Source organism: Hoplias malabaricus, chromosome 14 (assembly GCF_029633855.1).
Source record: "Hoplias malabaricus isolate fHopMal1 chromosome 14, fHopMal1.hap1, whole genome shotgun sequence".
In the NCBI taxonomy this organism is placed as follows: domain Eukaryota; kingdom Metazoa; phylum Chordata; class Actinopteri; order Characiformes; family Erythrinidae; genus Hoplias; species Hoplias malabaricus.
Genome location: NC_089813.1, coordinates 10,123,760 through 10,146,869, shown reverse-complemented (window position 1 = coordinate 10,146,869; position 23,110 = coordinate 10,123,760). Strand labels below are relative to the sequence as shown.

Genomic DNA, 23,110 nt, shown 5'->3' with positions numbered 1-23,110 from the left:
ACAAAAACAAAGCGTGACCCTTGGGAGTAGGGTTTACTGTGTGAGGAAATATGATAAAACTTGTTTCATTGCATACATTGTTGGGAGTGCATTTTACATAATTTAATGTCCAATACCTTCTGTAATAAGATCAATTAAAGTCTGTTGTATAATGTTGTTTTAATAAAATATAAATGAATAGTTAGTAAATGTATGTGTAAGGAACCATATAAAGACCCTTATTGTCCCAAATAATAGCTGATATTAAAATGTATTTTCTAAATGCGTTATCCATCTTCTGAATTGTTTCTTCAGCCTAATTGTCCTAGTGATGACACCTTACATTTTCAGATTCTGGGGTTCTAAATATCCTGAGTGCTAACTACGGCCGAACCGATTCCATCACTTGTTCTGCTGGGCGTCCGAACAATGAGGTCACCAACACTCATTGCTTTGCAAACAACACACTGTCTGTGGTTAAAAATAGGTAAATAATATCAATTACATTAAGGTAAAAATATATCCTTGTACATTTACTGATTTCCTGTATATTTAACACTTTATTTCTTTATTTTTTTTACAGTTGTGGAGGCAAAAGCAAATGTGCAGTCTCTGCCACCAATAACGTATTCACTGACCCCTGTGTTGGCACTTACAAATACCTAACTGTTGTCTATTCCTGTATTTTCTGAGGTGTCCATGAATTCTCTGGTTAGTGACAGGGCTTTAAATCATTTCTGAAATAAGAAAACTATTCCCTGTTTTGTGTTAGAATTGAGGTGGGAGAAATTACTAATTACTTTGGTTGCCTTAAAGGCATATGAGTCACATGACCTTCATATAATTAGTGAGCTTGCAATAAAATATATTAAGACATTTAAGGACTCTTTGCTGTGATCATTTAAATCAAGTCTATGATTATGACTATGGAATTCTGAATTAAACAAACAAATTCTATCCTATATAAAAGCCTAGAGGTTTCACAACTTGGGATATTTTACCTGCAGCCTGTTCACTTATTTTTGCTGTCCCTTTCATGCTGTATCACTGAATTTCTCTGCTGTGGGATCAATAAAGGAATCTATCTACAACTGCTGCTGCATTTTCATTTCAAACAGAAGTTCTTCAGTTCACCTGTTTGTTACCAAGTACTTGGATAATTTGCCTTTTCAGCCAGCCACCAGAATAAATATGAAAACAAACAGAAAATGTAACCAGCTTCTGAGACTAAACTTGGACAAATTTTGGAAAAATACTCCTACAATATATAATTACTCGGTTTTAATCGATATATGTGCTGTACATAAACTGTGTAAGGGTCTTTCATTCTCAAACTGAAGTTGTAATAGTTTGATAATTCATTGTCTGTAACCACTTGTCTTATTGAGGGTAGCATTAGTTGCAGAGCCTATCCAGAATCACTAGGTGTACAGTGGAAACACATCCTGGAGGGGGTGCCAGTCCTTCACTGGGCAACAAGTTCATACACACCTATGGACACTTGAGTAGACAATGCACCTACAAATGTGTGTTTTTGAACCATGAGAGGAAAAAGAGCACCCAGAGGAACCCCACACCGACACAGGGCGAACACACCCAGCTCCTCACAGACAATCGCCCAGAGTAGGAACTCAAACCCACAACTCCAAGCCCTGGAGCTGTGACACCTCAATTCTAACGTGTCACCATGTTGGATGAGGTTGATGATTAAGCAAACCATTACAACCATATCCATGTAAGATATTTCCATGTGCTATGCATGCGACAGAAAAAAAATTCTGAATCTACCAAATGCAGTAAATGCCAATCTACATCATGGATTCTACAGGACACAACTGGTTCTTCAAGTCAACAGAACATACATAACACAGTTTGAAGTCAAGCACAAAAACACAAATATGTCAAAGAGTGTATCTGAGACACATTCTAAATTTCAGTTTGCAAAGACACTTGTAGCTTCAGGTTTGTGTGAAACAATTACTGACTTGCTCTCAGATCTCATTTTAAATTTACTACAAATCAAAATATAATTACTAACCTAGTTACAATGTGTTTGAGTGTAAAATAATGGGACTGTGCCTTGCCCAGCCTTAGTCATAGACTCGAAAAAGGTGATGTTGTCTATAGCCCTGCAACAAATCTTTCAAGCACAGCTATGAAAACAATGCTCCATATTGGTCGTATTAAACACATCTTTGCAAAAATCACATTCAACCTATGTTTCACAAGATAGTGACCTGAGCACAGACGTGGCTTAACTGAATAACATCCATGCTAAATTGTGTGCCATGTGCCTGCTTGTGAAGTTCAGCATTAGAGGCTGAAAACTAAAGCCAACCATGAAGAAGTTATCAGAAACAGCCAAAGGGTCTAGTCAGTGGTTGTGGAAGAGGAGAGCACTTTGGGGAAATGCACTGTAGAGATGCTATTGTGATTGCTGGTAATGTAGCCTGTAAAGTTCACATGGAACTGGTGGCACTGAGCATGTATTAACGGTGCCAGTGGGTCTAGGTACAGCCTTAGTCACCAGGGAGGCCAGTGTGGATTCACGGTTGTTGATGGTAAAGGGTGAGGTAGGACCGTAAATCTTGCTTGGAGGGGGGTGCATTCTTGATGACAGACTTCAGTGTTTAGCCTTCTAGTACACCAATGAGAGGAGGTGCGTACCTGATGCCCCCTGTGACGAGCTAGTGATACAACAGGTGGTCTGGGCATTCATGGGCTAGGCTCAATGAGTAACAATAGTTGGCAAGTATAGCTGGTTGCTGATCGGATCATAAACAGCCACAACAACCTTAGTGTTGAGGTGTAGGAAAATTGTGTGATGGGCCCTACATGAGGAAGCTCTAGGGTAGTTTACATCGTATCCCCTGTATGATTATAATTGAGCCATGGTTAACGTTAAATTCATTCCAGACTGACACGTCCAGGGCAAATGTCAGAATTTATTATAGAGGTACTAAAATGTTCCTCTAAACCCCCAGTTCTATAGGACTGTGCCTTACTCAGCCTTAGTCATGGACTCCACAAAGGCAGTTTTGCCCACAGCCCTACAACAAGTCTTGCAAGCACATTATTTTGTATTTTCTTCAGACAGATTCCTCACTGCAGGAAACAGCACAAATTATTTTCATGTAGAACCACAGAATAGATAACATCTGGATGTTTCAGAAATTCAGAAAAGGTAAGAGCACTTGTAGGACACTACCAGGTATTTGTAAGTGCCAAAACAATGATCACCGAAGACAGCATTTGTCGCCTCCAAATCACGCTTCTTGCCATTGCACCTTTACAAAAATAAGTAATCAGTTCAACCATTCCAGCTAAAGGTTAGCATGCATTTAAATGGCCCTACAAAAGTACCTTTGAACCACAATATCAGAAGTGCCTGAAGAATCACAGTTGGTTAGGACAAGCTTTCTGGGCTGTCGCACTGAGCAGGTGACCTTATCAGCACGTCCATATTTAGCACCGATGACCTGAATCACATCATTTCCTAAAGAGAATAAAACTGGAGTCAAGGAACAGAACAGTATTGGGAGGGGGTGGGAGTAATCCACAACCCAAACTATAGACCCTAGAGATCAGTTGTCAAAATGAGTACATATCACAACTGCTCTCCAAAAGGAAAAAAACTGGGGTTTTATTCCCAACCTGAGCAACACTGCCACGCTACAGCACAGTGTCCTTAGGCAAGACTACTAATTCTACATCTGAATTTAAGCATAATGCCATAAGCGCATGAAGTTAGTTTCTCACCACAGTCCAGTGTGCCTCGATGATTCTCACATATCACGATGTAAACTAGAGGGAAAATTCATGAGTGACAAACATAAATATTAAGACACCTACAAATATTCATACACATGTGGAACTCCAGAACTGGTTTAGCTTTACAGCTAGTTTAAACACTCTAGACAAACTTAGTGGTTTAGCATCGAGTTTTAACACCTCAGGTACTTACCTGCAGAAGAGATTCCACTCAGAGCTGCCATCAGCACTGCAAGAAAGAGATCCACTCCTTAACCATCTCAACAACCCAAACAAGCTTAACACTAAGCTGGTTAAACCTAGTCGTTGTGCTTCAATAATCCTGCAATTTAAATAAAGATGATTTGGACTGGGAAAAGGGGAATATTTAGAATTTTAACTGTTGAATTACGCAGATTAACTGTTTATTCACAACCAGCCGTCTGTTGAACTTACACAAGTCGTCAGGTGAGATGTTTTTGAACCTAGTTCATAAAAAGCACTAGATCCTCACATCAGCTAGATCTTGTGGACTTGGTAGTAAGGTTTAAGTGAAATTGACTGTTGACAAACCTGATGACTCTACCAGTTTTGTTGGGGGAAGTTACACCCCTGTAATTAAATCATTTCACTAAGCAACACCTCCTACCAACCACAATCAGAAGTTAAGAGACGTGTTCAGATGGCATTTAAGAAACTCACAGCAGAGTAAAAACAGCTTCAAGAACATGGTGCAACTGGAGCAGAGGACCTCTTGATTCTGACCTATACACAAAAATAAGAACAGGCACTGATTTAAGTAAAAAACAACCTTCCAAAGGTAGCCTTCAATTCTTAGGGTTTCAGGCCATGTCCTGAGTTAGTGTCAACTAGGAGACTAAAGTTGTTCATTGAAACATCCCAGCACTGTTACAGCCACTGGTTTACTACCACATTTGACACACTCAAAACAGGTGATATAGTGATAACTTTTATACAGAGGGAAATATCTGTCACAAAATGGAAATGTGTTCTACATGCAGTTTTACACAAAGAATTAGAACACTTTGTTTTACCCAGTGCAATTGGTGAAGAGAGAAAGAGCGGAATTGCACCATATACGGCAGCGGCCGGAATTAGGGAACAGCCAGAGTTAACAGAAATTCCAAACAAAATTACCTGAAGACTCTGACACAAAAAACTCTCCGACTATAAATCTCACACCCACAGAACGGCGCGGTGTGGTTAAATAGGATGGAAGCACAGGTGGAGATTGTTGCTGCTGATGTGGTGGAAGATGTCCTGTGGCTTCCTCTACTGACCAACGGCGGCTTACCAAGTTTCATGCCCTTCCTCTGAGTCTTTTTCTTATCGCTTAGTAACGTTTGATACGTTCTTACAGACAATGAATGAAAAATGCTTGCAGAGTTTATGTGCAGCACCTTTGATATTTGTTAAACCAGAGTGATTAAAAATCTCTTTGGTATTTACTGATTCCACATGTTTTCATTTCAGACTATCCGGGAGAATGTTTTCGAGAACGTGTGCAGGCTGCAAATACCGCCAAGATGGGGTGAAGCGCAAGACTGGAAATTGCTGGTGGACATAGGAAAAGGTCCCAGAGTGCAGTTTTAACTACAGCACAATGGCGCAGCAGGTAGCGTTGCAGTCACACAGCTCCAGGGACGTGGAGGTTGTGGGTTTGATTCCCACTACAGGTGACTGTGTAGTTAATTTCAGTATTTTGACGTAGACGCTGAAAGAGACCTCTACTCTGACACCGTTCTTTCGTTGCAAAATATTCAGGTTTATTACAATGAAAAGAACAGCATCTTAACCACTTATCCACCTGGAATCATTGGGCGCAAGGATGGAATACACCCTGGAGGTGGCGCCAGTCCTTCACAAGGCAACACACACACACATTCACACCTACGGACACTTTTGAGTTGCCAATCCACCTACCAACGTGTGTTTTTGGACTGTGGATGAAAACCAGAGCACCCCGAGGAAACCCACCCGAACACAGGGAGAGCACACCAACTCCTCACAGACAGTTAAAGTATATTAAAATTAAGTAGAACTTAATATTAAGTGTGTGCAGTACATAGGATGAACCATTGTTCTTCAGTGTTTGCCTATATAGGGGTTTTGTCTTTGTGTGAATGGGATGTTGGTGGAGCTTTCCTGGAGGTAGTAAGACAGGATGTCCTTACAAGTTATCTCAATTTTTACCAGGACAGGAAATGAAGTAAACAAAAGACATAGTATTCAACATATGTTGACACTGACCAACCTATATAACCTACACCTGCAGTTAACATGTCAGAAGATATTGGCTAACTTCTCAGCAAGCTGTCCATTGGGGCTTGTTAAAGATAATGAATGAATGAATCCCTTACTCATCTCCCTCTATCACAGCTTCTCAAAAGAGAGCACAAAAGAAAATATATAAGAATATTTTTTTTAATTCCATAATTATAATCAAATATGGGAAAGCACATACGTTTCACAATGCAACTTAACATGGCTGCACAAAGTGCACAAAAGACACCAAATATATTTTAGTATCAGTTTAATATAATTATATTCAACAAAGAACATTTTAATCAGTATCAGTAATATCCCTTCATAATTTACATTCTACCGTAAATGTCACTCACCCCGCTCTTAATCACGAGTAACAGAAAACAAATCACAAACAACGTTTAATTGCAAGAAAACTACTCAGTATATGACTTGATATTGGAAATGATTGGATTAAGGTGTTTCTGGTGACAATTTGAACTTATATTTTCAGCCCAAAAATTACAGAGCTGCACCAAAACTCTTAAAACTTTTATTCCCCAATAGAATGAGAAGTGAGAAATCAGCCCATACTTCTTACAGGAAAAGGCTAATAAAACTTTTGACAGCTTTCTCTAATGAGCTTGCTTGTTTATTTATTTATTTATTTTCCCTTTAACTCAACCATTAAAAATAATATGTCTGTTCTCAGCGATTTACTCAGGTAATTTTTAACCCTTAATGGTTTCAATAATAAATTCATAAATAGCACAGTGTATCCACATCTCACTGCCACACCACCTCACTGACCTGTAATAGAGAGAATAGACCCTCTGTCATTGCTACTCTAGGCTCAGTACTGCAGAAGCTACACTATGGAACTTTGGAGGAGGAAATTATTTGAGTTAAATACTTGAATAAAAATAATAAAACTCCCTTTGATGAATACTGTTTGGTGGTAAGAAATGACATATTATTTTGGATTTAATTTTGGACTTTGGATTTAATAATTATGAAAAATTTTCCCTTATTTTATTATAATTGTAATTTTTTAAATGGTGTTCATTTCATACACCTCATTTCATCTCCAGGACTTGTACTATGCTGTTTATTTTTACACAATTCTTTAATGAAAGGTTACAAATATTCACCACTCCTTTTGGAGAAAAGAATGTAATGTACCTGTAGGGAACACAACTGAATTTTATCACCACTGTTTACCTTTGTGTGTGTGTGTGTGTGTGTGTGGGAGGGTTGTGTTTTAATAGCCAAATTTTGCTAAAATCCCTACGTGCCACATCCGGCTGTGAGTACATAAAAAAGAACAATGAGTTGTTCTTCATGCAGTAAAATCCTGAATTTCTGGTTGTGTGAATTTTGAATAGATTTGTACCCTATAAATACAGAAGCTCCAGTGGCTATCAATGCTTCAAACCTTAAGCTTCTTACACCTCCAGCAGTACCATGTTCTTCCTGAAGCTCTCTCTACTCACCTGTAAGTTTGCGTGGAATAGCATAATTTTTGGATTTGCACCTCACGAACAGGAAAAAAACACATTAAACTATGCAAAACTTTCACGGGGACAATAGTAGGTGTCTTTAGGACAATGTTTATGAATCTTCATGCATGAGAGCAGAGTAAAACTTGAAACTAGAAATTCAGTCTAGGGATTAGGCACAATTTCCCTTAAAACTGATATTTTGATGCATTTCAAATGTAGTTAAAGATATGTTTGATTTTGTCTCACAGTTCTGATGGCAGTGCTGATGGGAATGCTCACCTATGCAGGTAAAAATAAATATGATATCTACCTAAATAATACACTGCTTCTTTATGTAAGTTATTGTTGTATTATTATTATTATTATTATTATTATTATTATTATTATTATTAATAGGTGTAGGCAGATAATCGGTACATTGTTTTTGTGGATGCAGCTACTGTATATTTAAAGTAAATCTTAAATTTGTGCCATTCTTTAATGTAATTTTGATGCTTATAGAAATATAGTAAATTTTGGTTTGTTTAATACAATACTGTATATTTTCTTGTATTTACTAGCTAAGCTGCTAACAACTTACTTTAAATATTTAACAATGTTGTTAACACTGTGGTGATATTTTGTAAGGGTCCCTTAACAAATGCAAAGGCTTATTTTGCTCAAAACTGATTTATGATTTCAGAGAATGTAATCACATGTTATGGCTCAGACCAGCGCCTCAGTTGTGGTAAGTTCAGACTTTAAACTTTACCAAAATCATGTCATTAATCATGTCCTAATATAAATAATTAACTCCCTGTTTATTTCCATATTTCTATGGTTTTAGAGAGCGGACTGATACGAGTGAAGTCTGCAATTTATGGCCGTACAGACAGCACTGTGTGTAGTGTTGGTCGCCCTGCTTCAGAAACTCAGAACACACAGTGTTCAATGAATGTTTCACTCATCTCTGACATGTAATGATTCCTTTTTCAAAATAAAGATCTTTTACTACTCTACACAATACAAAACAACTACAAATGTAAAAATGTATGGCCCCTTGTTCCTCCTGGGGCCCTAAGCTATTTAGGGTGAGACCTCAAAACTTGCTAAATGTCTAAAATTCATGCAAATAATTTTGGTTAATTCAGGATATTTTCCCCTTACTATATGGGTATACAGCCAGAAAAGTTCTCTCATTGGTCAGGACTTCAGGTTCCTACTGTTCACAGCACAAATAACAAGAAATGTTTTAATTATTCTAATTTAAATAGCAGGGCACTTTCATCCAGTGAAAAGAAAGTGAGATCCAGAGATTTACTGTTATTCTAAATGCTTAGAACCAAACACCTAACACTGACTCTCCAGGTAAATATCTTCTGCTGTATTTGTCTGAAACAGGTGCAATGGGCGAAGTGTGTGTGAGTTTAAGACTGATACTCTTGGCCTTCCTGACCCGTGTTATGGAACTTACAAGTACTTCAACACAACCTACGACTGCGTTACAGGCCGTAAGTAAACTATGGAGAGGTGTGTTCTATTAAACTACACTGTGATAAAACTAATACTGAGTTCACAAACCACATGTATTTTCTTTCATATATTTCTCTAGGTTCCATTGTGTCATGTGAGGGTAGTTACATTTCACTGGACTGCGGTGAGAGCTTTATAATTGGTGTTCTATAATAACTTACCAACATCAAGGATAGTTTGCTGAATTAAAATGTCCTCTTAAGAGAATCAGCTTAAATTCTAGTTTATTTTATTTCAAATGTATTAAATTCAGCAAATGAACAGTAACTACAGATTAAACTGGGAAGAAGTAATACAGCTGGAGATAAAAATGTCTGGCAGACTATTGTTCATTTCTCAGCTTGGGCAGGAGTAGCTTGCTATAACAAGAATCCTAGGCAGTACTATTAATACATTCTCAGTGTCAGAAGATTAAATCTATCTGGAATAGAATGGCAAGTACTGTAAATGTCCTACTTTCTTACAATTCAAATTTAGGAGGGAGTGTTGTAAATGTCCTGCTTGCTAAGTATGGCCGAACGGACTCCACCACATGTTCTACTGGACGTCCAGTCAGTGAGATCACCAAAACTGACTGCTATGTCACAAACAGTCTAGCTACAGTTAAAACGATGTGAGTGTTTTGTGTCAAAGAATAAGGCCCTGAAATAATTACACAATATTTTTTCCCATGTGGTCCATGAGTTAAATTTTATTCTGTGCAGATGTGAAGGGAAGAGCTCCTGCACTCTCTCTGCAACAAATGATGTGTTCTATGATCCCTGTGTTGGCACCTATAAATACCTGTCCATGACCTATACATGTGTGGCTAAAGGTAAGTTGGCTTATAGTTAGCAGATACTCTGTTGTACTGTGACCTACAGCAGTTAGCAAGTGTAGTGAGTAACACCACTGTCTTTCACATTGCAAACAGTTTCACTCTCTGCCAGTCAAATCCTTTTTCCAGAAATTACATCTGTAAAATAATTGAAACATTGTAAGTTGCTCTATGTAACATCATCAGCCAAATGCCACAGATGCATATGGTACATTGAATTATACTGGATACAGTATGGAGTTCAACAAAATCCACAAAATGTGCATCAAACAGTCTGAGATCAGTCACATAAACTTCAAACAGTCAAAACAGGAGACGGATCTGAATGGGAAAATAAATAAATAAACAAACAAACAGCAAATAGAAAATGAGAATTGTGTGAATAGTCAGTGTTGAGTGAATAGAAAGTTCAAACATCACAGTCAATGAATATGTCTGAATTAAATTTAATTTAAAAACATGTAACCAATATCTCAGACAGAACTTGGGCAAAATTCTGAAAAATATCTCTGCAGATTTTATTTGGGGGAAAATACATAAACAAATGTAATTGAAAAAAACTGTATTAAAAGCTGCATGAATCACTAAATGCTGAATTTTCTACAGAGAAATTAACACATTTTTACTGAACTGTTCTTTTAACTAGAAATTACATATATGAAGGTAGGGGTGACTCTGACCATTCTGAGTTTAACAGCTATGTATAAAGGACAAATCAATGTAATGAATTCACTGTGTACTAAATAATAAGTAGTGATTGTTTCCTGCAGAGACGAGTGTGACCTGTGAAGGAAACACAGCTGTGCTCACCTGTGGTTTGTATAGACCTCCTTTTACCTTCATACGATATTTAATCAAAAACACTGCATCCAGCTGTTGTGTGTAAATGTTTGGGTACTTCTGCTCATGTTGATTTTCTGTTAACTGATAATATAATGTCTACACAGAACACACCTCTATACATTTTAATGTATGATAAGTATTAACATTTACATTTGTGCAAATAAATCCACAAAAATAAAGCGGGACCCTTGGGAGTAGGGTTTACTGTGTGAGGAAATTTGGTAAAACTTGTTTCATTGCATACATTGTTGGGAGTGCATTTTACATAATTTGATGTCCAATACCTTCTGTAATAAGATAAATTAAAGTCTGTTGTATAATGTTGTTTTAATACAATATAAATGAATAGTTAGTAAACATATGTGTAAGGAACCATATAAAGACCCTTATTGTCCCAAATAGTAGCTGATATTAAAATGTATTTTCTAAATGCGTTATCCATCTTGAACTGATGTGAATTGTTTCTTCAGGCTAATTTTCCTAGTGATGACACCTTACATTTTCAGATTCTGGGGTTCTAAATATCCTGAGTGCTAACTACGGCCGAACCGATTCCATCACTTGTTCTGCTGGGCGTCCGAACAATGAGGTCACCAACACTCATTGCTTTGCAAACAACACACTATCTGTGGTTAAAAATAGGTAAATCATATCAATTACATTAAGGTAAAAATATATCCTTGTACATTTACTGATTTCCTGTATATTTAACACTTTATTATTTCTTTATTCTTTTACAGTTGTGGAGGCAAAAGCAAATGTGCAGTCTCTGCCACCAATAACGTATTCACTGACCCCTGTGTTGGCACTTACAAATACCTAACTGTTGTCTATTCCTGTATTTACTGAGGTGTCCATGAATTCTCTGGTTAGTGACAGGGCTTTACATTTTTTCTGAAATAAGAAAACTATTCCCTGTTATGTGTTAGAATTGAGGTGGGAGAAATTACTAATTACTTTGGTTGCCTTAAAGGCATATGAGTCACATGACCTTCATATAATTAGTGAGATTGCAATAAAATATATTAAGACATTTAAGGACTCTTTGCTGTGATCGTTTAAATCAAGTCTATGATTATGACTATGGAATTCTGGATTAAACAAACAAATTCTATCCTATATAAAAGCTTAGAATTTTTACAACTTGGGATATTTTACTCGCAGCCTATTCACTTATTTTTGCTGTCCCTTTGATGCTGTATCACTGAATTTCTCTGCTGTGGGAATAATAAAGGAATCTATCTACAACTGCTGCTGCATTTTCATTTCACACAGGAGTTCTTCAGTTCACCTTTTTGTTACCAAGTACTTGGATAATTTGCCTTTTCAGCCAGCCACCAGAATAAATATGAAAACAAACAGAAAATGTAAGCAGCTTCTGAGACTAAACTTGGACAAATTTGGAAAAATACTCCTGCAATATATAATGTAGCGTAGTAAGGTACACCACAAATACATATACATATAATTTTATAATTTGTTTTATAGCCTTGACTTTATTCAAACTCCTTCAACCTCTGATATTCGACTTAATGAAATTAATTAAGATTTATAATTGGTTTAAGCAATTAGAACATTAATAATTAGTTTGAGAATGAATAATAATCATGCTAAATGAGTTCTTCCGGATTTTCAGAAATTCTAATGAACAAATTGCAAACACTGTGATTTCAAATAATGAGAGTTTTATTAATAAAGAGAAGTATTTAATTAACATAACACAACCTTGTAATCTCACGGTGTCCGGCAGGGGGGAACTGATTCAAGCTTAAAGGTGAGCTAGGCACTACTGTCTTGTGATTAAATTGTTGCTAACTAAGGTTAATAAATGGTAAATTATAAAGAGGGTTTGTTTAGACATCAGCTACTGAAAAGGTGTTAAATACGCTAGCTTACTCGTTCGCCGTTTCACCGAGCCGTCGCGTCCTGCTGTTTAATCTCCGTGTCCCGGGGTGTTCTCGTCGTTCCCACGTGGTGAGAAGCAGGCCCGCTTATGGAGGATCTCTTTACAGTCAATTTGAAGACCCTCGATTCCGAGCTGAGCTGCGTAGATCGAGATTTCCCTTCTTCGGTTTTTCACAGGCGTGGCTGGTTTTCCACCGTAGTGGAAAGGCTTTTTCAGAGTATTAGCTAGTCTCGTTGTTCAGCTTTCCAGGATTGATGTCTTCAGGAATCAGCTTATAACGTTAATATATCTGTTATCGATTACTCAAACGGTTGATACCTTACTTTGGCCACAAATAAGTTTCACCCGCTTTGATCACTCGTGAGATCACACTTCGATAGGTAATAAACATAAACAAGATTAAAAGAAAAGAAAGATATTCAAATTACTCGACGTATTAGTAAAACTTCATACTCTTAGCTAATTTCGAGACGTCTCTCGTAAGCTTTTCTGAAGTCTGAGAGGTTTTTCTTTGTTTGTTGTCGGCGTCCTCTCTTTTTCAGTGGTCCGTTACTTCTGTAGAGTCCTCGCGACTCTTCAAAACTTCGAACTGGATGTGAGCAGTCGAGCTGCTATTTTCAAGGCTGGCGCGGTCACGCCCTAATGGGAGGCGTCCTCTTTCTGATTGGACGCGAGTTCAGTCTCACGTGACTCTCGCTAGGGGGAGAGAGTCGAAGGGAGTTTGAATCATTGATTCTCACATAAAGAATATGAATTTCTCATATCAAAATTCTTATACCCGCTATCAACATATAACAATGAGTACATTGGACTATTAACATCAGACAGTTACATAAGGTTTCATCTTTACGTCCCATTTATGATGCTATGCTGGGAAAGTATATTAGTTCGTTTAATCCTATTCAGAGGTAGGATTTCTCTTCATGATAGAAAACAGTCCACAATATACACATTTCATTAGGAGGTAGGCATTCATCTGAGGGTACAGAAAGTGACATCAATACATAGGTTTAATACACAAATAATCAGAGTTTGATTATTTTCCGCTATTGTTTTCCAGCGATTCCGAGCGAGGTGTAGTTCCGCCAGTGTCCATTTAGTGTCGCGGTTGATCCGTGCTTCGGCTGGTGATTCACGGGAGTTCACTCGAGGTCACTTTGGTTTGAACATTTGTTGATCTCCGTGAAAGATAAGGATTAGACATTTAGGTGCCATTGTCATAAAAACGGGCCGTAAAAGCTCTCTTCTTTGTTTGAGGTTCCTGTCTCTTTAAAAGCATCATAAAAGTTAGTTATCTCGACAGTTCCTGTTAGTTAAAAGAGAGACGGGGTTGTTGGGGCCATGTGTTGAGAGTGTCCTTTGATGTTTTCAGCTCATGTGTGTGCGTGTGTGGGGGCTTTGCACCCCGTTGTTCAAACAGTCCTGTGGAATGTTGACTTCGGGACCAGACGAAAGTCCTGGTCAGAGTGAGAAAGGTTTAATTCAAAACCTTTCATCTCATTATTCCTTCATTGTCCAATATTCATATTTGGTCCATACTCCACTACATTCCCCCCTTTCTTTTCAGTTTTATGGTTCGTCAGGGATCATGGAGCTGAAAAGAACTTTTGCTGTGGAGGAAGGTGAGGTCATCAAGCATATTCAAACACATTTCCAGAGCTGATGTATTCCTATTAGTGTATGGGTGTATATGGAATGTGTATGTTTGCGTGCTGAAGGGATCCTAATTATTTAGGGGCAGGTCTTGTTCAAACGCAACCTCGAGAGCTGATTCTTCGACATGGCCTTCGGCTTCATATCTAAAACTTGGGGGTTCACCTCTCTGGGCTCTCTTATGTCTAACGAATTTGACCATTTTATTAGACCAAGTTTCTAATCTGCTCTGGAGGGCTCGAGTGCGTTTGAAATAGAACCAAGCTATACCAAAGGTCAAAAGATATCCTAATCCTACCAGGGTAACTAGTAAGGTGTCCGGGGTGGACCATGCATAGGTGACAGGCTGAACTGGCCATAGGGGTTGAGATGATAGTTCTCTAAGAGTGTTATCTATGGGGGTTAGGTCAATGACTTGGGTTCCCTCATATTCTAGGCGAGTTAGGATTTTAGTATCTAGCTCGATGGTGTGTTTGGAGAAGAACTCTGAGATTTCTATGTCGCTCTCATATTGGTCAGGGTTTAGGTGATACAGGGCCAGGTCTCCTACATGTAAGATTGCGTTTACGGGGACGTCTACCCAGAAGGTTTGGCTAGGAAGGAGTACCCTTTCTGAGGTGTCATGTTGATCATAGGTTAGTAGGGCCTCTCTAAAGGGGGTGTTAACCAACCAACGATTTCCAACAATTTCAGCTTGAGTACTGGTTACCAAACGTCGGGGCGTGACGACTACCGGGCATTGAGTATTACTCATCATAGGCTTAAGGCCACAGATCCCATTTGCGCTGTCACGAATGAAAGGTTTGCTAGGGCACAAGTAGTGAATGTCTTTAGTGAGTGTGCACATAAGCAAATTGGGTACCAGGTATAGGTCAGGGTTATCGTCTTGGTATGCTACAAGAGATGTTGTTTTCACACGAACGTAGGCAGAATCTTGCCAGAAACCAACGTTGACAACATCTTTCAAACGGTATATGTTTTCAGGCGCCATTATGGGAAGGTTAATAATGAATGCTAATTCTCGGTCTTGAGGATTAACATAAATTGGGATGGCGCTACCTAAGGTATAGGCTAGGTGGGCCTGGAGATCAGTAACTACTTCTCGAGTTGCTGTGGATAAAATCTCCTGTACTAAGGATAGGGGCACCAGGTAGGGAGGGATTCTCCCCATGGCTAGGCTATCTACAGAGGAGCTGATTTCTTGTAGCATATCAGACAATAACATATTCACAAGCTGGATGTGGGCAAGGTCAAGTTGTACTACTGAAAGCATAGAGTTAACCGTCTGGAGCGTTTTGTTCAAAGCGACACTGTGAGCGTTGAGCACTACGACGGTGCCACGTAGGGTTTGCCCAATGGTTTGCAGGTGCTGCTGCTGTTTGTCTAATTGGGTTTTAATGTTCGGAATTTCCGCTTGCAATTCCCCTACTTGACGTTTAACAGTGGCTACATTGACGGCATTGACGGCGGACGTTCCGAGACTCAGTAGTGATCCCACAGTTGCAGCTGCCATTAGTAATCCGCCTATGAAGCGTTTAGGTCGTTTATTAAAACCATTTAGTTCTGATTGCGTTACGGTAAACTTTTGTAACTGGCGGAGCATGTGAGTTACGTCGGCTTCAGCATGGCTGATAGCTTCCTCAGTCCATCTAACTCCATTCCGGCCAGTCTGCAGCGTGGTTATCGGTAGGTTTTTGCTACACGCTTCGGCGGGATTCAACCGTACAAATACTCTCTGGGTATGGAGGCGGCAATTAGTGATTAGCAGTCCCGGCTGGTCTTTCAGTATTATTCCTGAGTCAGGACCTGGTTCAATCACTTCAGGGAGCACAGCGGTTCCTAGGGAGCCGACGATCAGGAGAATGAGCAGCGGGGCCATCCTACCGGAAGAGATGCTCATGGTTAGATTTAGGGTATTTACGGCGAGTCGTTTAGATAAATTATAAGAAATTTTCACGATACCCCCCTTTTTGATAAAAATTTTCTAGGGTAAGCACTCTACAATAATTGACGATGAGGGACTAGGGTCTTGCACCCTGAGTGTCCTCAGTCTGGTTAGAAGCTCGTTGCCTGCTAAAGAGTGAGAGAAAAAGGGAAAAGGGATAGGAGAACTAAGGTGTGAGTAGAAGGTTATAGTTGTTTGTTGACTAACACCCTTCCTGCCTTTGGTTCTGTCGTTTATGATCTAACACAAGCGTTAGTATCCCCTACAAGTCCCATGGGGGTTGTGTGTGGTCGGATTTGGTTGCGGTGGACCCATTTGAATTCGGTACTGCCCCGAGCTTTGTTTATTTTGATCCTGTAAACAACGGGGGACAGTTTGTCCGTTATCTTATAGGGACCGGACCATCGGGGTAGGAATTTGCGGGCCAAATTCCCCCCTGTTTTTCGCGACCTTCCAACAGGTTGGACAAAGATGTAGTACCATACTTTGTCCCCTATTTGGAGTTCATCGTGGGATGCTTTGTGAGCGTAGTACGCTTTGCGACCTTCTGCACTTCTTTCCAGTTTCTGCTGGGCAAAGGCGAAAGTAGCTTTGAGGTGTTTCTGCAGGTCCTCCATATACTGATGAGTGGTGTAGGCTACGGCTATGCTAGCTTCACCTGGCTGATATAACAGATGTAGAGGCAGAGTCATTTGTCTCCCTGTCATCAACTCAAAGGGTGAGACCCCGACCGCGTCGTGTGGGGTCGCCCGTATGGCCATCAGTACGAGGGGGAGTTTGACATCCCAGTCTCGTTGGTTTGCTGCTACGTACTTTTTCAGTATGCTAACAACAGTTCGGTTGGCTCGCTCTACCTGACCTGAGCTTTGAGGATGGTAGCTAATGTGAAGGCTGGCTTTTACTCCTAAGAGTTGCCAGAGCTGCTGCATGACCTCAGCTGTGAAATGTGTCCCTCTGTCAGAGTCGACACGGCTGGGTAGGCCAAACCGTGAGAAGACATGGTTCATCAGTAAGTATGCAGTGGTTAGCGCTGTGTCATTCGGTGCGGGGAGGCATTCTACCCATTTAGTGAATGCACACGTGACTGTGAGGAAGTACTTGTTACCTCTTACTGTTCGAGTGAGTGGTCCAACCCAGTCTATCTGGAGGTTTGACCAAGGGAAGGATACTCCTTTCTTTTGCAGAGGAGCTCTATGAAGAGGATTCGAGGGTTGAAATTGGCAACATACCAGACAGCCTTTAATGTAGTCAGCCACATCTTTTACCATGTGGGGCCAATATGCCACCTGCCTGAGCGCATGGTGTGTTGCTTTGACCCCTTTGTGTCCCGCAGATGGGGAGTCATGGGCGTGCATCAGCATCACCCCCCTGTGGCACTGAGGAACCACGAACGTAGGTGAAGTGTGCGAGTCAGTGGCATGAACTAGCAAGCCTTTGACGACTTGGAGGGACGCTCTGGCGCCGTATAGGTCTTTAAGGCCTGGTATGGTGTCAAGATCTTGTGCTGTAATGGGATTAGTAGATGGGTCAGAGACATGGCTAAGCATTTTCGAAATGGATGGGTCTCGAGCTTGGAGAGTAACTAAGTCAGCGTCCGAAAAAGCGGGGTTAATAGAGACAATGGTAGTTTTGGCATTGTCAGGCGACGCCTTTGTTACAGTTCGAGACCGTGTGACAGCTAGGACTTTGATGTCGGGTGGGTTTGGAAAAAGGGAGGGATCGAATGTCCACAATGTGCCTTCGCGGGCCCCTTGCTTGGCTAAGCTATCTGCTTGATCATTGAATTCTTTGTCATTTCCCGGGACTCGGGAGTGACCTTTCACTTTCTTCCAGTAGATCTGCAGGTCATGCGTGTCTACCAAGTGTTCGCATGCCGCGAAAAGCTCTTTGTGTTTAACTGGCTTTTTGTTTGACGTGGTGTAGTTGTTGGTTTTCCACAGTCTCAAGTGGCATGTGAAGCTTAGGCGTGCGTAGTTGGAGTCTGTGCAGATCACCAACGTTTTTACGCTTTTCTGGACCGCAGACTGGATTGTGATGAGAATTCCTGCTATTTCAGCGTATTGGGAGGACTGAGCACCCAATTTGAAACTTAGGGGTTCGTGAGGCCATCCGTTTATTCCGATAATACCCACCCCTGCCATCAGGGTGTGTTCTCGGCGGAACGAACAACCATCTACATATGCAGTGACAAGGTCTTTGCATGTGTTAGGATCAAAATAGTGGTGGTTAGCCACGGTAGGTAAGAGGGTTTCTAGAGTTTGTGGCACTTGGGAAGGCATGTCTCCTTCGCATCGCCTGCAGGAAGCAAGGCCTGTGCCTAGGGGGCTCTTGTAGTTTTGCGCGTAACGCACCTCTAAGTCAAAGCTTTGGAGAGCCATTAGCCATGATGCTACTCGAGTGTTAGTTACTACACCCTCTCGAATTCGTTGGCTGTTTAGGAAAGTGACTGGTTGATGATGAGTTTCAACAATCACCTTCTGACCACCTAGGTAGTTGGAGAAATGTTTGACTGCCCACACTGTTGCTAGTAGTGCTTTTTCGCAGTCACTGTATTTGTTTTCGGCAGCCAGCATAGTTTTACTAGCGTAGGCTATGACACGTTTGTCTCTGTCGTGTAATTGGTACAGACCGGAGCTGAGACAGTGGTCCGAGAACCCTACTTCTAGGTAGAATTCTTTGCTACTGTCAGGATAGGCAAGGCATGGAGCCGTGCACAGTTTCGATTTTAGTGCCTGCATGGCGTGTTCCTGGGCTTCGCCCCAGGTGAACGGAGTGTCCTTTTTCAGGAGGTCATAAAGTGGACGAGCTAGGTCCGCATAGTTCTCTATGAATTGTCGTGAGTAGTTGCATACTCCTAAGAAACTGCGGAGTTCCTTAAGATTGGTGGGTGCTGCGAGGTTTGTTACCCCTTGCACTCGACTCACTTGTGGTTCAACACCATCAGTGCTTACGAGCAGACCGACGTAATTCACTTTTGTTCTGCACCACTGACATTTGGAGAGTGATATTTTCGCACCTGCTGTTGTAAGCTGGTCAAGAACATGATCAATCTCGTCAAGGTGTGCCTGTAGGGAGTGGTTACGCATGAGTATGTCGTCCACATATATGAGGGTGCCTCGCTCGCGGGCATCGGGGCATGCTTTGTTTAAGAAAATATTAAACTCCGCGGGTGAGTTGGCATATCCAAAAGGGCACCGAGTGAATGTGTACTGTCGGTTTGCGAAAGTGAAAGCGAGCTTGTGTTGGTCTTCTGCTTGCACCGGGATGGTCCAGAAGCCAGAGGCTACATCGATGGTGGAAAAGTATTTAGCGTTTCGGACCGAGGGAAGTTCTTGCTCCAATTGTGTCATCGGCCATCGAGACAAGGGAACTTGTTGATTTAGTTTCCGATAGTCGATGGTTAAGCGCCATTTACCATTTGGTTTTATGACGGGCCATAATGGTGCCGAGTACGTGCTGTTACAGGGTCGAATTATGCCCTTTTCCAGCAAGTCATCAATGATTTCTTGTACCGGTTCATAGGATGCCAACGGAATTTTGTATTGGCGGACAAACGTGGGTGGTGCTCCTGGACGAGTGGGAATACGTACTGAATGAATGTCAGTGAGACCACAGTCCGTTGAATCTTTGGAAAAAGATTTTTGATATTTAAGGAGCACTTCACAGAGTTTCTCACGTTCTTCTTTGCTTTGGAGGGCGTCGGCCTCCTTTAGAACTTGTTCGACTTGGATACGAAATTCGGAGTCAGATAGTTCTTTTGAAGTACGTGGATTTGAAGTGTTTTCTCCCGCTTCGGGAAGAAGAGATGGTTCCCGGGAGGATTCCGGGGATGAATCTATGGAAAGAACCGTGATCGTCATTTGATTGTCGTCAGCGAGATCTATCCTGCAAATGGCATCGTTACTCATGTCCAGAGCTGAGAAGAGAGCAACAGCTCGTGTCGGATGAGTGTAGAACACCTTTGATTCTGCATGATCAAGAAGCAGGGATTCAGGCATTGGTCCTATGATCGGAATTCGCAACTCGAAGTCATGGAATTTCGTACTGACTAACCAACCCAGAGGAGATGAGTGAGGGATCGTCAAGGGTTGAGTGGTTTCGTTCCGTACGAATAGATAGGTGGATCTTGCTCGCGTCTCCACCAAAGGTGTGGCTTCGAGGGTGAGGCCTAGTTCGAAGAACTGAGGGGACGGTTGGAAAAGTGCATGCGCGTGGCTTAAGTGTTGGCCAGGTCGCATGACTAAGCGGATGGGTACATTTGCTGCGTTCGCAGGTACCACAAGTGAACCTTGGTTAGTGACCTGACATACCTCGGGAATAGTTTGTCCTGAGCCTAGGTTGCTGAGATCGGAGGACCAGGTTTCCGTTGAAACATCAGTCAAAGACCACAGTACACTATTGAGGGTGTCTACGTGGACGTCGAGGCGCACCAAGAAGTCACTACCAATGTAAACGTCGTGCGGCAAGTTAGGGACGACTAAGAAATAATGGGTGATTACCCTTTTGTTCCACTGGACGGTTAAAGCGCAAATTCCATCAGTGGGTGACATTGCTTTTGATGTCAGGTTAAGAGGAAAGCGACAAGGACTGCTCACCAAAGGAATATTTGGTTGAGTGAGGCGCAGAGTGTTAAAGAGGGTTTGGCTTATGGCGGACTGGTCGGTCCATAGAGCCAGAACTGCATTGTCTACATGATAGTCCTGCATTGTGAGACCATTCACGATGGGAAGGCCTGGAGCGTCTGTTGTGGACGGCTGTGTGAAAGTGCATAGGAATGTGTTCTGTTGTTCTAACATGGCACTAGGGGGCCAGGGAGAGACTGCTGTCTCTGGTGTGGCCGCCATGGGCTCAGTTTCCTCTTCCTCGAAGTGAGGGATCTGACTTGGTGGATCTCCTATTGATTCAGGCCGGATTTCGAGGCGGCAACACTGAGCTTCCCGGTGGTGTGGGGTGTAGATGGGTAAAGGCTCACGCACTTGTGCCCAGATCTTTGACCTTTTGAAGTCAATCAGTGGTTCGAAGCGATTAAGGAGATCTTTGCCGATGAGGAAGGGAATTGTTTCGAGAGGAGACACATGGACTGGATGCACTAAGGTCATTGGTCCAATGGCTAAGTGTATTAGTGCCATAGACTGGATAGTGAGGCCTGCATGTGAATACGGCTGAATTTTAAGAGAACAGTTTTGGAGCTGTATCTCGCGATTTTCACGCCGCGCAATGGCTCGAACCTGGTGGAACAAGGCGGAAGACATGAGCGTGACATCTGATGCAGTGTCCAACAGGGCCTCATGTACTAGCCTTCTCTCCACAATGGTGGACAAGTAGAATTTGCGTGCAACCCCTTTTTCCGTTAGGTGTCCCATGAATTGTCGGACGGGTGTGTCGCCTTCAATGACTGAAGGGTCATTTGGCGTTAAACCTTCTTTACCGTCTAACTGAACAACTAAAACAGCACTGGAGGGTGGTTGCGAGTCACCCCCCTGTATCATCGGGTTTTCAGTGTTTGTTTGGGTCACGAGGAGATTGCACGGTGCGCTAGAAGACGGAGCTTCGCTTGTCACTTCTCCTACATAACTTTCTAACATTTCTGGGGTGTTAGAGGATGGCTTTGGGTTAGACCGCGAAGAGGTGATAGAAAGAACGTCAGGTTTTTTCTTTTTCTCTTTGCAAATCATTACAAGCATTCGGCGGATGTCCTCTAACTCCTTAGAGCTGAGTTCCTTGTCTTTAAGCTTGTCTTTAGCGTGATTTTCTTTATTTTGATACCAGTATTTTTCTTTCTTTTCTCTATAGGAATTAGAAAGCTGGTTCGGAGCTGTTCGCTCATATCCCTTATGGGGATGTGATGGTTTTCCACGGCCCGCACCGCGGTTTTCTACAGGGTAATAGTCACGACCATACCCAGCCCTGTCCCGAGGGTTCCAGAAATCTTTGTCGTGATTTCTGTCTGGCCTGCGAGGAGGGTAGCGCTTGTATTGGTGTGAGGGCGGATGAGGTTTCGGGCCCTCACCGGTCCACGGAGTGGAGGAAGGGTCCAGGGTGGATTTTTGTGGATCGGCCTTGGGGAGTCGACATTAAAGACTTGGGGTGTTTCGGACCGCCTGTTGGGAATTTGTTGGGATTTTAGAAAACCTCTGAGTGCTAAATCACGCAGCTGCCTGCTAGACAGGGTGCGAGGGCAAGCTGAGACTCCCAACTGATGACTGGTGTGGGGATGGAGGTTTTGGATAAATAGTGATTTGAAATTTAACTCTTCCTCCATTCCGGAGTCATTTCTAGGTCCGAAGTACGCCTGTCTGAGTCGGTTATAATATTGCTGAGGGGATTCCTGGCGTTGCTGTTTTATATTCAAAGCAGCGGCCAGTCCGGTCTGTGACAGGTGATTGGAGAATTCTTCCTCCAAGGCTTGGCACAGCACATCATATCGCGCTTTTACATAGTCTGGCTGACGTTCAATGAAATTGCTGACGTCTCGGTTGGAGGTCAGTTTAATCACATATAGTCTGTCATCTATGGTGATCCCGGGGAACCTTTGGAGGTAGAAGTCAATATCTTTTAGGTAGGAAAAGATATCATTAGAACCGTCAGGTTTGGGATCAAAGCGGGTTATATTACGCGCGATTTTATCTAGGTCCTTGTATGAGGGACCATGAGAGGGTAAAGGTTGAGGGGACCAGACACTGGGTTGCAGTGCTCTGGGTCTAGCAGGGCGTTGTAAGGGACGACTGACAGGAGACACAGGGGAAGGGGAAATACCCGTTGATACCAGAGGAGGTGCTGCAGCAGCTCTAAAGGTTACGGTCCCTGAGTCTGGTTCCTGATCCTCACTATCTTCCTGCTGGCCTTGTCTTTCTGTAGCGGCACTAGGTGGCACATCGGGTGTGACCTGGGGCAGCGTGTTCCCTTCAGCTATTTCGCTTTGAAGTCGACTTAGCTCT

The 23,110-nt window shown here is 41.8% G+C and overlaps 1 protein-coding gene and 1 long non-coding RNA gene across 2 annotated transcripts in view; one reads left to right on the top strand and one right to left on the bottom strand.

The window, feature by feature from the left end:
* Positions 1–3,364: 3,364 nt before the first annotated feature.
* Positions 3,365–23,110, bottom strand: part of LOC136665995 (uncharacterized) — a 28,391-nt gene continuing 8,645 nt past the window's right edge. Inside the window, exons 2-4 of the long non-coding RNA XR_010795330.1 lie at positions 3,944–4,072; positions 3,739–3,783; positions 3,365–3,475 (exon numbers count right to left, since the gene is read on the bottom strand). This is a non-coding gene — a long non-coding RNA (uncharacterized lncRNA). The remainder of the gene's footprint in view (positions 3,476–3,738; positions 3,784–3,943; positions 4,073–23,110) is intronic.
* LOC136665984 (rhamnose-binding lectin-like) lies at positions 7,403–11,898 on the top strand. The gene is made up of 11 exons (XM_066643904.1): positions 7,403–7,489; positions 7,745–7,783; positions 8,179–8,223; positions 8,323–8,452; positions 8,877–8,986; positions 9,088–9,132; positions 9,486–9,621; positions 9,713–9,822; positions 10,596–10,640; positions 11,175–11,310; positions 11,409–11,898. The coding sequence occupies exons 1-11, from the start codon at positions 7,459–7,461 to the stop codon at positions 11,515–11,517; spliced, it is 936 nt and encodes a 311-aa protein (XP_066500001.1). The 5' UTR covers positions 7,403–7,458; the 3' UTR covers positions 11,518–11,898.

Excerpts from the sequence above, each read along its gene's own strand:
- LOC136665984 (XM_066643904.1), top strand. The coding sequence starts at position 7,459 with ATGTTCTTCCTGAAGCTCTCTCTACTCACCT. Across the intron at positions 9,823-10,595 it reads CTATACATGTGTGGCTAAAG|AGACGAGTGTGACCTGTGAA; the intron begins GTAAGTTGGCTT and ends TGTTTCCTGCAG. Across the intron at positions 11,311-11,408 it reads CTATCTGTGGTTAAAAATAG|TTGTGGAGGCAAAAGCAAAT; the intron begins GTAAATCATATC and ends ATTCTTTTACAG.